The sequence below is a fragment of the Sinohyriopsis cumingii genome, chromosome 18 (genome assembly GCF_028554795.1).
Source record: "Sinohyriopsis cumingii isolate HCF-2022 chromosome 18, ASM2855479v2, whole genome shotgun sequence".
NCBI lineage: Eukaryota > Metazoa > Mollusca > Bivalvia > Unionida > Unionidae > Sinohyriopsis > Sinohyriopsis cumingii.
The window spans coordinates 69,348,921-69,365,877 of NC_142978.1; the positions used below are offsets into that span (position 1 = coordinate 69,348,921).

Below are 16,957 nucleotides of genomic sequence, written 5' to 3' on the forward strand. Positions count from 1 at the left end.
CATATCACGACCATTAGTGCGATAAATTCTATATTTATATTCGCCATGTACAGCTCCAAAAATCAAACGAATGTAGATTACAACGTAAGTCTATGTCTTTGTGTGCACACATATTTCTGTATTGCATAAGAGTTTTTTTTCTAATTATCACTGACAATAATGAAATACGTTTTTAATTATTCCAATAGCCTTTATACAAGCAGCAAATTGTACACAAGTCTAACTATATTTTTAGGAAGTAACAGGTAAATACGTTGATCTGCAGTGTACACAGGAACCCCCACCATCTACCCGAAATACGAAATTATAAGTAACAGTTAATCATCGACATTACAAGGTAGTTAATACGCCTATCAGAACGCGACAGACTGTGACAAACAGAAGGACAGACGGATGAGTTGACATACATACATACATAAAGACATGTATAACTGACCGAAAATTAAAGACAAAGGACAAATGGGAGACGTAAGAACAGACACACTGAAGATGGACGAACAGTACACTGAAAGAAAGGGCGGAAGGGGCACAGTACATTATTTTAAACAATACTCACCATCTCGTCCAAAGACTTGATATCACAGGTTTTAATTTGGGGTGGAGGGTCCCCTGCAAGTTCGGCCTCTATTTCTTCCTCCATCTGAACTATAGTAGGGGCCAACATTCCAAACTTGGCCCCTATCCTAGCGACTTCCAAAAGGCACAAAACGACACTTCTCTCATTTTTCCTTAACACTAGATCATCCGTTTCGAATCGGAGCACTTCTGGTATTCCTATTTCTTTTGTCCAGCTGATGAAGTTGGAAAGGTTATCCCGAGATTGGAATGTTCCTGGTTTAGCATCCACCCTAAAAACGACCAATTTGGCCGGAATTTGTAAATCTCGGACAAAATTCGATTTCATCTCGTGGAGACCGCTGTCCTTCTGTTCCTGCGCTAGCTTCCGGACCTCGTTGGCATGGATACATAACAACACTCCGGTTTCCAAGATTTCCAGAAAATTATCCACATTTATAGCCACATCATCATATAAGCATTTGAACCATTCCGCAAGATCCTCTTTCATGGCATACAAGTATTCATCCTTTGTTTTAAAGGGGCGAAGTGACTTGTGCTCAAGTACTAACAGCCCCACATTTACCTCTCCCTCAACTAGGGGCTCCATATTGGTCCCTATTACCACAAACCCTAAAGGGGATTCTGGTCGAAAAAAAAGTCTCAATAATCACATATTCGCTGAATATAAATATCCTCTCTAACCCGGCATTCAACTACTATTTGAAATTTACAGACATTCGTCTAAAATTGGACAGCCTCGACTCGCCTAGCATGACTGAAGTATAGGCTATCCGAGATACAACGATTAAAAACAGAGTTGTGTTCGAAAGACTTTAAAGCCCCAATCGCACCTGACGTTTGCCACACTATACTGGATGTGTGTGCACAGTACATACCGATAGACCAGTTACCTATATCACGTGATCCTCCAAATCAAATTCTAGCTCTTGTGGTTATTTACAGTCCAAGTTGAAGTTATATCCCAAACGACAATACACTTCAAGCGAAACTGTAAAGCTACCGGCCCAGTAATTCTAAGTCAGTGTACTGGCAAGGGAACTTGGACAGTAAGCAGGGAAAATCAATACAAGTCTGCTGTTGTACAATACGCTACAGTGATGAGTCTACGATCGAACTGAAGACAAAATTTTCAGACATGTGTACACATGCATGAAATTTTCTGTCATATTTGCCTTTTGTTTATAGCAGCGGTGGAGTAGCTGTGTATTGTCAGTAAATGAGCTTTGTTTCAAGCCAATAAGTGTGCAGCGTTTGAAAATTACAACCATGTGTGTACGTGAAATTCTATCTAACAACGCCTGGCATTTCGGATATAAAAATAAAGTAACTAAGTTCAGAATAACTTCGTCTTCAAACGGGACCTTTTGTCACTCGTAGTAAACACAAGATTGTAAAGTAATTTTTATAATTTCAGTGTTAACAGTGTTTGATCAAAATTTACCTGAGTAAATAATAGTTTAGGGAAAAAAGGATTCATGCCAGATAAAAATTTGACTCATGAGAGGAAGAGAGAGAATAGATTATGTATTTATATAAATCGATGAAGCTCATCGGAATGCCGTCAACCATAATAGCTTTAATAAAAAAAATAAAGGAAAATGAAAAACGTATTGTCCCATCTTGCAGAATATATTTTCTAAAGAAAATTTCGTGCATGTCAAATTGATATGATATTTACTGAGTTATATATTAAATTCTTTCTACATAGTCATTGCTGGTATCCGTTTACAAGTTTTACTGGAGTAAGACCTTTAAATTACCGTAATTAACTGACTAGGTGAGACTAGTGGCATAGAGAGCTTTAAACTTTGGTGAGCTCAAGCGACGATCCTTGACCCATTGCTGAACTAATTACACTGGACAACAAATTTTTACAAAAGTCATGTTACTGAAATAAAATTAGTCAATTCTTATCAATTTTTATGTGCTGAACACGAATATGACAGTCAAATTGCAAAATTGGCTCTAGTTTTTTTGTAATCTGCAAGAAATTAATGTTTACATAACGAAATGCATTCCAATAGTAAAAGGTCAACTGTAATAGCCTACCTATAAAAAATCAAGTCATTGACTACATCTTAGATTTCTTCGCCTGTCTCTTGTACAGCTGTTCGGGAGCATCTCTGAGGAGTGTCCAGCAGTAGTCAGCCAGCATTGTAGTGGACCATTTTCCCTGGTATCTTTGTTCCATTGTTGCGATATCTTGATGAAAACGTTCGCCGTGTTCATCACTAACAATACCACAGTTGCTAGGAAAGAAATCCAAATGGGAATGAAGGAAGTGAATCTTTAGAGACACATTGCAGCCAAGTTTCTTATACTTCATCAACATGTCTTCTACTAGTTCCTTATAGTTTTCTGCCCTAACATTTCCGAGGAAGTTTGTAGAAACTAGGCGAAAAGCATTCCATGCTTGTTTCGCGTCACCTTCCAGCAAGTTGTTGAACCGGTCATCTTTGAAAAGCTCTCGAATCTGAGGACCCACAAAAACTCCCTCTTTAATCTTTGCTTCGCTGAGTCGAGGGAATTTTTCATGCAGGTATCGGAATGCTGGCAAAGTCCGGTCAATGGCTTTCACGAAGTTCTTCATCAAACCTAGTTTGATGTGAAGGGGTGGTAGCAAGATTTTCTGAGCCTCAACCAGAGCTGGCTGTTGGATATTCTTCTCTCCAATGGCTACATTCTGCCTGTGAGTCCATTCCTTCCTCATGTAGTGCATTTCCCTTGCTCGGCTATCCCACTCGCATAAGAAACACATGTATTTTGTATATCCTTGCTGCAGTCCCATTAAAAGGGCAACTACCTTCAAATCACCACAGAGGTGCCAGCTGTACTTGTTATACTCAATGGAATTCAGTAGCTGCCTTAAGTTATCGTATGTCTCTTTCATGTGGACAGCATACGCTACTGGAATAGATGGAAGAATGTTTCCATTGTGCAAAAGCACAGCCTTGAGACTCAGTTTCGAAGAGTCCACAAATAGTCTCCATTCTTGTGGGTCATGAGTGATTTTTAAAGCATTCATGAGGCCCTCAATATCGGAACAGAATATCAGATTACTTTCCTTTCTGAAGAAAGGCTCCAATTGCTGGTGGCGCTTTCGATATGCAGTAATTGTGACATCTTCTTCTAGAAGATTCCATTGTTGGAGTCTTGATCCTAGCAATTCTGCCTTGTTCTTTGATAAGTCCAAATCACGAATCAGGTCATTTAGTTCTTCCTGTGTTATTCTGTGTGGGGTTGATGATGCACCACAGTGAAAATCTGGATCACTGCATGCTGATGGACCAGGAGAAGAACAGGTCGACTCACCTTTGTCTTCGTCAGATGAATCAAGAGAATATTCTGCTGGAGGTTCTGGAATAGGAAGTCCCTCACCATGTGGAACTGGTCTAAATGCAGACGGAATGTTTGGGTAGACTATTCTCGACTTCTTTCGCTTCGTTATTCCGCCGGAAAGAGGAGGAACCAAGCAGAAGTAACAGTCATTTAGGTGGTTGCTTGGCTCTCTCCACACCATTGGGACTGCAAACGGCATTGATGACCTTTTGCAATTCAACCACTGTGAAAGCTGTGTTGTACATGTAGCACAGCATATATGCGGAGCCCAAGGCTTGTCTTGGTCACCAACCTTGCATCCGAAGTAAAGATGATATGCCTTCTTCACTTGAGAATTGATACTTTTCTTCTGGTTGGCAAATGTCACTTCCCCACAAATATAGCAAAAATTGTCCGCGGTATTAACACACTTTCGAGGCATTACTGTTCTTTATTGTACGTAAATGGATAAAATAATAAGTTTTATGTAACAGTAGCTTGAACTGTCTCCCACAACGTCTAAAATATTTTAAATGCTGAACCTATCTGATTGGGCTTTATATAGTACACTGCTTACGTCAGCTTCAGCAGCCGCCTGGCATTAGTATAATAGGCCTACACATGTATAGTACACTGCTGACGTCAACTTACTTCAGCAGCCGCATGGCATTAGTATTGCATTGCATCAGAAAATGATGCAATCAACTGTGGATGATGTGAGCATGATGGTATTATGCAATGTTACATCATTATTCCGGATGTTGCTGCAGTCCTACTGGAGAAATTTACACAGTGAAACATAGAAAATGAGGTATATGAATATCTTCAAAACGAGAGCCAATACAAATTTTTCACGGTTATATTCGTGTTCGGCACACCAAAATACTACAGATTAGGGCCTTTTCAAGTCAGTAATGATTTCACTGTTGACCAGTGTTATTTATATTGCACACTTGAACTTACTTGTAATATTTTTAACTTTCTAAACCATAGAGGCGTAGTCTATATTGTTACAAATGTATACAGTGATATCAGTACTTATATTAGTCATTATTAATGACGTCCATGCAATATCGGTGCGGCATAAATTAGTTACAGAACCCGACTGCCTGCCTCTTAGTTAACGAGCGTCAAGCAAGTAACGATGGTGCTCATACCTCTCATCGCACTTATCTTGAGGTGCATACAACGACAGCTTTTTATTTAAAATAAACCCATTTGGAATTCGAGTTAATGTGATTCATTCCTTTTATCGATCAAACATTGAATGACGAGCATGAGTTATTGTGTGTTAGGTAACGTTTTCTTCTTTTTCGACCAGTTCATCTAACTTCACAGACTTGTTTTGGTGTACATGCGTTAACAGACTGTCTGCCAAGGACAAAGCGCGTGCTGAATTTCTTGCACAGCTTATTTCGGTCTCAACAGTAGCAGCTGTTAAGTGGCCCCACATCGCCCCTCCCTGTGTAATTACAAAAGTAATGGTTGCAATTTGTCTATTTACTTTCTGCAATGGAATATGAACCATGCCCAAATTAGGCTCATCAGCACTATATGCCGGCATTTAAATCATTTTATGACATTCCATCCATCGTCTGTCGTATCAATCCACACACATATTGATGTTACAATACATTCTACAGCAATACATAGGTACGCACAGACAAACGTCACGTATACATGTAGAAATATAGAAGCTTACATAAAGACCTACAAACACGCATATATATATATATATTGTTAGTGTGTATACCTGCGTCTAAATTTTTGCATTATCTTTAAGTCTTTCGTAGAAATCAACGTGTAAGAATAACACTTCATTCATGTTATCATCCTCAGAAATATTGACATTAATAAACCTTCTACATTTATTCATACGTTTTAAGTACGTAAAACCATCATATGTACACGTACAAGCGTACAAACGCTCATTCATATATGCCTGGCAACCTAACTACTATGATCTGCATGCGTACAAATGTTTTATTTCTGACCCTAACTGTAAACTGTTAACAAAATAGATTCCAGCGTCTGATCTTAAAATCATTTTCGCTTAACCTAGATTTGAGTCATTCTAATGGAAAATTCCAATCAAATTGTCAACAATCCCGTGTCTAGAATAGTTTAAGCTCCACCTTACGGTCATGAATAACACTTATGTAAATATATTGCTTACAAATTACCATTATCTTAAGGTACAATCTACAATCATGGACAAAATTTAAACAGACATATACCTCATATATACATATATATATATATATATATATATATATATATATATATATATATATATATATATATATATATTATATATATATATATATATATATATATATATATATATATATATATATATATATATATATATATATATATATAGAGAGAGAGAGAGAGAGAGAGAGAGAGAGAGAGAGAGAGAGAGAGATAGACATACATGAAACATGACATAGGCAAATGACAATTCTTCTACTTGCAAAAAGCATATTGTAACGTCGCCCTCTTAGCAGGAGGGGTACTTAATTGGATTTGGCTGGCGTTATCTAGAGGATGACCTCCCTCGATATTGTAGCCAGGTGGGAGTGAAAGAAGAATAGAATTTCAACAGAGAACTGAGCGATAATACTGGGGAGAAATAAAGCAATACGAGCCCACTTTGACAAGAAAATAACAAATTTAATTAGAAAAATTAAAAACGGCAATTTCAATTCAAGTTAGATTATATCAACATAATTTAACAGGAGTGTCCAATTTGGATGTATTTCATCCGTCCTAAGCTCTATGCTTTGCCCCTTCATGGGTTTCCTGGTCCGTTTATTCTGACCTCGTCCTTCTTTTCCTCGGACTTCTGTCTTCAAACTGTCCCTCTCACTCCCAGAAAGCTGCTCTTTATTGCTGTTCTCTTTCAGAACTTGTGCGTTCTAGCACTAAAGCCTGTCTTTCTTTTTACAAGACGGCCACCTGGTCCCTTTCATGTTTAACGAGGAAAGTACTAATTTCTCTTTAGGCCTCCTCGGAGTCGAGTAGGTTTCCTCTTCCAGAAAATTTTCAGGCGAAAGAATTTCGACTAAGGTCGTCACTTTAATGTCTGATTGCTTCTAAAGTGTACGCCTTAATTTATTCTGTCTAATCGTAGGCAGCGGTCCCAAATTTTTCTCAAAGAAATAATTTCTTTCATCAGTATTAGACAGATCGGAATCTGTGAACGACAGTGCATAACAATTTTCCCTTTGAAAAAAATTATAAGTTGAGATAGGTTTCTACCAAGCAGTTAGGGTTGGTAGCTCAAATGTTTACTTTCTAAGGACCGTGTTAAGATACCCCGGTCAATTTCACTGAGTTGGAATGCTGCCCAGTTGAAGTTGACACTGACATGAGGGAGATGAACGAAGAAATTTCGAAGTGACCCTTCACAACAAATTTTCTGGCTTAAATGCGATAAAACTTTAATGCTCAATGCATTCGTCTTTAAATTTCGCTGTAGTTCAAAATTGAACACTTCACACATACTTAAAAATTATAGAGACTATTAGGGTACTCTCCAACTGATATCGAGTCTGTTATACTCTCAATTATAAGGTTGTTTCGTCTTTGTAAAGATGGTCCATGTAAGATGACTCGGGTTCTAGAAGATATTATATTGTCACGTCTTATGTCACGTGTTTAGGCTGGAATATACAGTAACACAAGAAAGAGTGAAAACAACAAGCTTTGAAAAAATAAAATAATTTATTTCCCTGGAAAAATTCTGTCAAAATGAAAAAATATGAACTTATGGTTTTAAGAATCAAATCTAAAAATAATCCAAGATTAATACAAGAATAAATGTTTTGGAGTCCTAATAATAAATGTTCTGCTGATTTCAAGTTCGAATCCCGACGGAGAATCCAAGAAGGAAGACGATGACGTATGCTGAAATATGTAGTGTTGAGGTCTACAGTTCCTTGTAGAAACAAGAAATATCACTCCAGTTTTTGATAGCTGAATACATTTTCATTAAAAAAAAATGTCCTTGTTCATCAGTTTCGAATGAACTCACGTATTGTCCAGAAAAATAGCAGAATTAATCCTTCTGAATCCAAGTAATTTGAAAAAACTCAAAATAGCAGAACATACAACTTCTGGTGTAAGAAAAAACCCTAGCTGCAACTTCTACTGAGAATAATTTTAAAAAATAGAGGCTATATGGTCTTCAAAAACGTAAACAAGGGGTCACGTGATCATCTTCTAGAAGGTAATAGAAGATAAGTACTTGTTAAGGATCACGTCTACCCAGTGTGACCCTTAGGAAAAATCATTGTACTCTAAGAAATAAAAAGCCAATCATTTTAAAATAAAGATAGAACTTGTTTACAGGCTGATGCATATTTTGAAACAAGTTCAGGATTTAGATCAACATCTGGTGTTTATAACCTAACAGTCAAGTTAAAACTATTTTCTGAAAAAAAGTATCATCTCTAGTGAATAAATTTACATTATAATATCATAAAATGAAAGAGATAAAAAAAAAACAACTGACAAACAATTAAACTGAAATAAATATATATTAAATCAGATATAATTAAATCAAATATACATAACAAATTAAACTGTTCGTGTTGAAAGTTCCATTTCGTATGTCGAGTATTTTAGATTTCATCTGTTGAACTACACAGGATTTGTTGAAATTTCAATTTTTGTAAGTCTTTGTAACTCAACATACGAAATGGAACTTTCAGCACAATGAAAGTGAATCAAGATGTGCAACGTTAAAATTTCAATCACCGCTGTACACTTCAACAACTAAAATCTAAAAACTCGACATTGGCCATCAAAATTTCAATCGACGCTGTGTAATTCATCAGATGACGTCTAACTATTAGACATATGAAATAAAACTTACAACCATCGCTGTTTAATTCAACAGATAAAATTTAAAATTTCGACCTAGACAACGGAATTTTAAGGAAAAACAGTATGATTCAACATGTGAAATTTGATTCTCGACAGACGACATTGAAATTTCAAATGCAACGTTCTCATTGGACCAGCTTAGATAAAATCTTAAAAAATCAGCATTTGATATCCATGTTTCAACCAACGCTGTGTAATTCAACAGTTGAAATCATAACACTCGACGTATCAACTGGAACTTTAAACACCAACAGTTAGATTTAACATGTAAACTTGGAATTCTAGACACAGGACATTGAAATTTCGATCACCGCTGCACAATTCAACATATAAAATCTAAAATCTCGACCTAAATGCTGGAACTTTAAGGAAAAGCAATTTGATTCAACACGTAAAATTGGAATTCTCGACATATGACACTAAAATTTTAACTGCAACGTTCTCATTGGACCAGCTTTTGTCCGCTACGGCACCTCATAGAATAAACCTTTCTTGTAATAGATCTCACGAGGTCAGGCAAGGACTAGCTGAAACGAAACTTTACTCATAGGTAAGACAAGAACTGTCTGACAGTAACTATTTTCAGTGTAAGATGGATTTGGTCTGTATTATAATTCTCATGCCGCTCGAGTTGGAGAGTGGTCAGTTATGACGAAAGTGGTCAAATTATGACGAGAGTGGTCAAATTATAACATATTGAATACAATACCTATTGTTTATCGACTGGCACTTTTATTCGATGGAAGATGTCAATATAATCTTCACCATGAGACAGGAGAATTCTTGTACCAAAGTGATAATTAGTCTGGTACCCTAAAACGAGGTAGCAGCGGTAAAAGCTCTGGGTTTAACCAGACGAAGTGACGCGAGTTATGTTGAACTGTGTTATCGCCCTTTGTGAACTGAATAATGAAGGTCATATACTTTGTATCTATCAGTGTGCCATTTGTGTAATTTTGCATTACATTGAAAATTAAATAAATTACAAGCAAAAGTATTAGCAGCTGTATTTTCCCGTCATGAATGTGTGTCTTCGATTGATCACGCTGGTTGTTGCTAAAGAATTAATTGATCTTTTGTTTAATGGCAAACACTCATAAAAGACACTAACACAAAACAACGAAAGACAGGAAAAACGCAAAAATTCACGCATTCTTCTGCTTGTTTCTTCAAATAATTGTATTTCATCCATCATCCAAGCGTGGTGTGGGCCACGCGTAGTGTTGGACCTAAATTCCCTTCGAGAACATAAATTTTATTAGGAGGGGCTCCAAAAATTAAGTTTCGCGGGAGGGGGCAGCATTTCTTGCTATCCTAATTCCTAGTAAACATCATAGTAAATCACAACTTCTGTATCTTTTTAATTTTTTTTATGCATTAATTGCATTGGCGTACTAAGGGTAAGTGGCGCCCGGGGTGACTTTGAAGGCCCAAAGGGGTTCTGGTTTCCCGGGACTCTGGTGCCCGTGGTTTTCACGCCCAAGACCACTGGATCCCGGAGCAACTGCCCCCCCCCCCCGCGTTAGTACGCTACTGTTTAATTCTGTTTGTGTTTTTCATAATTTGCTTTTGACCAGGGTTCTATAGTTCCCAAGAGCGCTAGGTTGTATGGAAATACTATTTTATTCTTCTCAGATGAAATAGCAACAATTGCTTACGTACCTATCTGCAGATTATACATACAATAATGCCTGCTTAAACATACATAACTATTATTCAAGTATCTATTTCGTAAAATTCTAATTACATGAAAAATCTTTCTAAGAATTTAATAAACCAAATACGTGAAAACTATATGCAGCAGCAGAGGGGGCGAATCCCACAACTTTTCAGGCAAAAAAAAAAGGGTGAAATAAGCCCTTTATAAAACCCGCGCTTCATTGTAAACGCAATTGTCGCCGCGCTGTTGTCGTTTCCCCCATAAAGGGAGCCCCCTACAACTTCAGTGACTTTGTCGCCGATGCCGAAATAAAACCGCAATGGCGCGCTATGTAAACATCATTGTCGCCGTTGTTGCTGCGTTTTGTTGTCGTTGCCCCCTCTGCTGCTCTCTAGCTGAAAATTGTATCTAACCCAACTCGATACCGTGTTCGAGGATCATGTAAATTTATCGTTACAAATCCATGTGGTTTTGCCTGAGCACGACTAAAGAAATGTTTAAACTTATCTACATCCATATCACCACTGCACCAAGTCTGATGTATATTTCGTAACGTGTGTGCGTCAATGCCGCTGAATAGCGCAAGAATGTTACAGTTGTCCCTGATCACTTTTGGGATTTGTGTATATCGCTGGGTTACATAAATCACATCAGTGTTTTTATGTCTGCCGCGTGAAAATATCCTGGCAGGGTTTGATTGCTTGTCCAACATCACATCATCGTACACGACTAAATTATTGATGCTCCCGTCAATATCATCAATACCTGGTGCTTCATCGATGTCAGTAATAAATTCAACAACATCATCGCCGTCGTTTATCGATTTTGCGCTCTCATTAAAATCTTTTAACACGCTGTAGCATCGCTGATCGTCCACAGATGGAGCCACAAAATACAACTTATCCCACTTCATCCACTTCATTATTAAATTAAGTAACAACTGCGTCTTACCGCTCCCAGATGGGCCTATAATTATCATTCGAATTGAATTTGGTAGCACCGAGTTATGTTTGATTGGCTCTCGTCGTTTTGTAGCAGAAAAGTCAGTGATCTCCATTAGATATATTATAAAAAGAATATGGATTTATATTGTGTGAAATGTAGAACACGTACCCCAACTGCAAACATAACAACCACTACAACAAAAAATAATCGACAAGCGCTTACAGGCAAGTGTGAACGTTGCGGCACAGCGAAGTTCAAATTTATTCCGTCAAGTGGAGCGCCAGCGTCGAGTAAAAAAACAAAGGAGGTGATATCGCAGCCAAGTTAGGAAAATTACCAGGAGCTCCCTGGGCTAAATACCCAGGAGAAAAACATCTTCCAGGATATAATTACTGTGGTCCTGGAACCCGGCTTGATATCAGACTTGATGCCTTAGATCAACCCAATCCAGGTGAGTATCCGATAAATGCCATCGATAGAGCATGCCATGTTCATGATGTAGCTTACCGAAGTAAGGATTTGCAACAGCGCCATCTCGCGGATGTGAAATTAATTCACGCGTTAAATGCCATCACTGATAAATCTTTCAAAGAAAAGTTAGCTAGCTGGTTAATAAAATCTGCGATGAAATCTAAACTTGTATTCGGAAGTGGAACTTCCCGCTGGTAATTAATTATAATGGAGTCAATTTATTATTGCCCAAGAGGATACTGGAGAGGTAGCGCAGCAATCGGCAAGCTTGGCAACGCAGCAGCGGTTACACGTTATACTGCTAAGAACTGGTTATCCCGACAGGCAATATGGCAAATTTACCGACCACCGCCTAAACAAATTCACTTTGCACATTTTGATGTTACTGTGCCAAATGAAGTTCATCAGGCTGATATATTATTTCTGCCACATGATACCATTCGTCGTCGAACATACAAGTACGCGTTAACTGTAGTTGATGTTGCAAGTAAATACATATATTGCGGAACCGTTAGCGACTAAAACAGCATCTGAGGTTGCTTCTGCGTTTGAACGAATTTATCAACGAGGTGGTCTACGATGGCCACAGCTGCTACAAGTTGATCCTGGTAAAGAATTTCAAGGTGCAGTATCGTCGTTGATGAAGCAACATAACGTTACCATCAGACGAGGGCATACTGCAATTCACCGTGATCAGGCAATTGTTGAGCGATTTAATTAAACACTTGCTGAGCGGTTATTTGGATATCAATACGCGAAGGAATTCATTCAGGATAAAGGATCGCGCGAATGGGTTGCAAGATTACCAAGTGTCATAGCTGCGCTAAATAATGAAATTACTCGAACAACCAACATGAAACCTGCCATCGTGATGACAAAAAAAAAAACATATACCTGTGCAACGACGTGGTATTTCAACACAGCCAGCGCTGGGTGATGTCACTGTGAGATATTTATACGAACCAGGTGAACTTGAAGGTGGTAAAAAAAGAGCGACTGATCCTATCTGGAGTGTTACCGTACATAATATATCTAACATAACTAGATCCACTGGTAGACCAGCAATCTACAGGCTGGATTCGACTGCTCCTCAACGTGGATTCACACGTGAGCAATTACAAGTAATTCCCGAGGACACACAATTACCACCCCGATCACTTAACTAGCGCCTCTACGTCGATTACATTCAAGACAGGTCAGCATCACATTTTGTCGTGTGTGACCAAGATTGTTATCTTTTCTGTCTACGGTAAATTGTCTTGGATTATTTTTCAGATACCGCCATAACATTATACAATTACAACTCGCACAGCGATTATTCTGCTGTTGTTTCAGTGTCATGATAAATTCAACATCAAGGTCGAAATCGTGATTATTTTTTTGTCACTCTGTAACCGGCGAGTTTTTTTCTTATTATGTCGCAATTGTTTTCATTATTAATTTTATCAGCGTTTGACTCTTCCAAGACAATTCTTCGCAGTTGAGATATTCTTCTGACTCTGGACGTAGCTAAGTAAACCAAGTTTGACCACTCGATTCGATCATCAACGATCCAGACAGTTGTATCACTGATAGTCAGTCATTGAGATGAACGTATCGTCGCTGCGTATCCTAGCGTCCATGGGGATTTATTCATTTTTAATGCGTCTTTGACAGCATTAATATCAACTAGCACAATATCATTCAATACTAAATTCTGTTTCCTTGACTCTGTCAAGGGTCCAGGAATATCAACATCTATATTCTGTAACCGCGTATCAGCTGGTCTATAACACAATGGCACTAGCAACATTAGAAACGTTTCTTGTTGTAATTGAAATAGCTGTTGTTGAAGTGTGTCTCTAACTATCTTTCTACTTGCCACTATCAAATCGTCTGGTTTCCATGTTTTCCAAAAGTCTCTCAGTGAAGTTTCAGGAATCATCTCGCACATAATTTCGCATTGAATTTTATTCGGTTGTAATCTGATTAATGTTTTAAATTCCTTCAACGTTGCATCAAGTGCTCTATGATCATCGGACACTTCTTCATAATAATCAACAAAATCTTTTAACCACAAATGCGGAGGTGGACCAACAAAAGGTGGTGGCTGACCGTGATCGCCGCACATTATCACTGCAGTATTTTTTGTTAGCAGCCAATCCAGGAACAATTTTAATATATCTAACGGTACCGTACATATCTCATCCCAAATTATTTTCCCGGGAATATATTTTGTTCCCATTCGATCTGGAGTCCACACACCACCGCTGTATTTGAAAAAGCTGTGATACGTACAAGAATTAACTCCTCGTTGTTTCATCTCCCTGGCGAGTCTGTGTGTAGGTGTTAGCACAATCATATCTGAAGATTTTCCACGAAATAATTCAATCGCTCGAGTTGTCTTACCAGACCCGCCCGGTCCGTTCAAATAAACTGTTTTGTGTCTAATGATTGGATCATACACAGATGGTGCGTTCGACATTTCTGATAATTCTGATTTACAATAATCATCCTTAATTTCAACATCAGCGGATTCACAATATCCATGTAACATTTCCGCTTTTATTCTCCACGAACTCCATGATTCATCAGTGCTTGTAAAACGAGTCAGTGATTCTGAGTATCTGCTACTGATATAAAATGAATCCGTTGCAACTCTAACTGCAGTGTCAGGAAATCGATTTATCATTGATAGCAAATTTATAGAAACATAAGCCAGCATCGAAGATCTTAAATGTGTGTATTGAGGTGACTCTCCCCTAATATAACTTACAATTGTGCCTAACCTCCCCCCGTCGGACAAGAGCGCGTCCTCCCGATTACAAAATATATTTCTCGCAGTGGCATCAGCAATTATAAAATTTAATTCAGCATCATCGATAATCAATCGTGAGTGATGTAGTTTATGATCATATGCGCCACCTTGAGTAAATTTATCGATTATTCTTCGTCCGAGATCCTTTGCTGTTTTTTCACTATTGCTGAGTTTAATCTTAAGAACTTTAGGAGCTTCACCGACAATGACATCCATGGGAGTATTTGGACTCTCTCGTGCATACTCTTCAATGACTTCATCGAGACTGATACGCTCCGGTGTTGGCAACCAAACTGAAGTCTGCGGTCGATATGATATGATTGCTTCACTGACCGTCAGCGATACCAGTATTCGGCTGTCAAGCATATATCGCAATAACACTATTGGTGCCCAACGCTTTTCACTAAAGTGTCTGCCAAACCAAACATAACAGCACGGATGAAGCTCTTTAGCATATTTAAACGACGTCACACGAGCAAATCCTGTCAGGGGAAAATCGGGTAAAGGACCGTTTATAGCAACTCGTGTCATCGAGTTCGTGGGATGTCCAAATCGCTTAAAATATTCCTTACACTCGCCCATCCCGAGAAAGCTTCCCGGATAACACGCAATCATATCCACGGAAATCATCTCGCGGTGGTCATACTCGGTATTCCACAGCCCGCCATGTCCATACTCGACACAACTCAATTGTATGTCTTGAAGAAACTCACTTCGGGTTGGTCTCCACGAATTTCTTTCTCTCGCAGTTTGAGCGGCAACACTCAGAACTGTAAAACAGTTAGTTAATAACTGCTCAGTGTTTTCTGAATATTTCTCTGCGAGTTTTTCATTTGTTGTTGCAGAGACTCCGTCCGGTATAATACACCGTTAGATCTTACAAATTGATCATACTCGCCATCTTCGGAACTTTTAAACAACCACATAGACACAGGATCATTTTTACTTATTTGATAAATAAAATCAAATATATTCCCCTGATAATATTTCACAACACGATCCCGCGGAAATATCGTAACAGCGTTAGTCCAAGCGTGAGCGTTATTATCAGTGATATTTATTGGAGCCCCGTATCGATTATATTTCGATTTATATAATACTTCCCCTGTTGTCGTTGTTACGGTTATGGGAAATCTTAATGCTTTTTCTAGCTCGGCGACATCGTTTATTGACGCTCCTGTGTGTTTGACCCGCTCGGCCCACGCTGCTATTTTGGACTGTCTTAACACAGTCAGACCGTTTCCGCGCGTCGCATTTTTAAAATGTTCCATTACTCGCTCGGCTACACAATTCAGCGCCAACGACGAAGTCGTCCTCATTGGGGTGAGTTTATCAATTTTTTTTTATTTATTGGATAGATTCCATAAATGACCGCGGTCACAGGATACGCTCTCGCGTAATATGGTTTATCAATCCCAGTCAGCATTCGTGGTTTGGAATCTTTACTTAACAGAATGGTTTTTCCGCTAGCAAGAACAGGATCACGTTTATCACGGATAATCCACGCATCGGAATCTGCTTGCGCTAGAAATTTTATTCTGAAAAAATATTTCCGAATATCAAGGTAATCGATAATTGTTTTCGCTCGTGCATCATTCATTGTAGCATCGATGACTTCATCAATATTGACTCTGTCAATGACATTGACTTCGTCAATGTTGCGTATAATTTTAAATGACGACCACATGTGAGATGCACCGTCGTCGCGGAATTCTTTTTTGGCATTCCTGATAATATCAAACAGATCAGTCAGGGCTCGTCTCCGCGAGTCGGTGGTTAGTCTGTCAAGATCGAATCTCTTGGTGCCAATGGCGGATAATCTTTCAAACTCCTCCATATTATATTTAAGACAAACATTTAAATAAGAAAATAGTATATATAGAATGAACCGGTGCAAGTGGCTTCAAGTTGGATCCTTAATTCCTTGTAATAAATCCTGCAAAAAAGAATTCTGCGGGAACCATTCCCAAAACGTCTGAAGAGGGAGTTTAGGGCCAATACCATGCCTGCGATGTGGTGTTGGGGTCAGGGGTAAAACACAGTTATGTGCAAGTTGCGTAGGAAAACGATACCGTGAACTTAAGCGATATTACAACAAAAAAATAACGACGTTGCGCTGAAATGTGAGCGTGATTATATAATTAAGTTTTTAGACAAATTATAAATTAGACAAATACATTATTATATAAATGAGCCAAGAGTTTATCCCACATCCTATCATCGAGAATTATGAAGCGAATCGTGAGGGAATAGTTAGGAACTGTAGGCGGAAAAAACCAGTTGGTGTTGTTAAT

At 38.4% G+C, this 16,957-nt stretch overlaps 1 protein-coding gene across 1 annotated transcript in view; it reads right to left on the bottom strand.

The window, feature by feature from the left end:
- The window catches only part of LOC149776911 (uncharacterized), a 165,113-nt gene extending 163,443 nt beyond the window's left edge, over positions 1-1,670 (bottom strand). The window contains exon 1 of the mRNA XM_089941618.1: positions 557-1,670. Coding sequence (XP_089797744.1) covers positions 557-1,165 — 609 coding nt within the window. The 5' untranslated portion in view covers positions 1,166-1,670. The remainder of the gene's footprint in view (positions 1-556) is intronic.
- Positions 1,671-16,957: the final 15,287 nt, after the last annotated feature.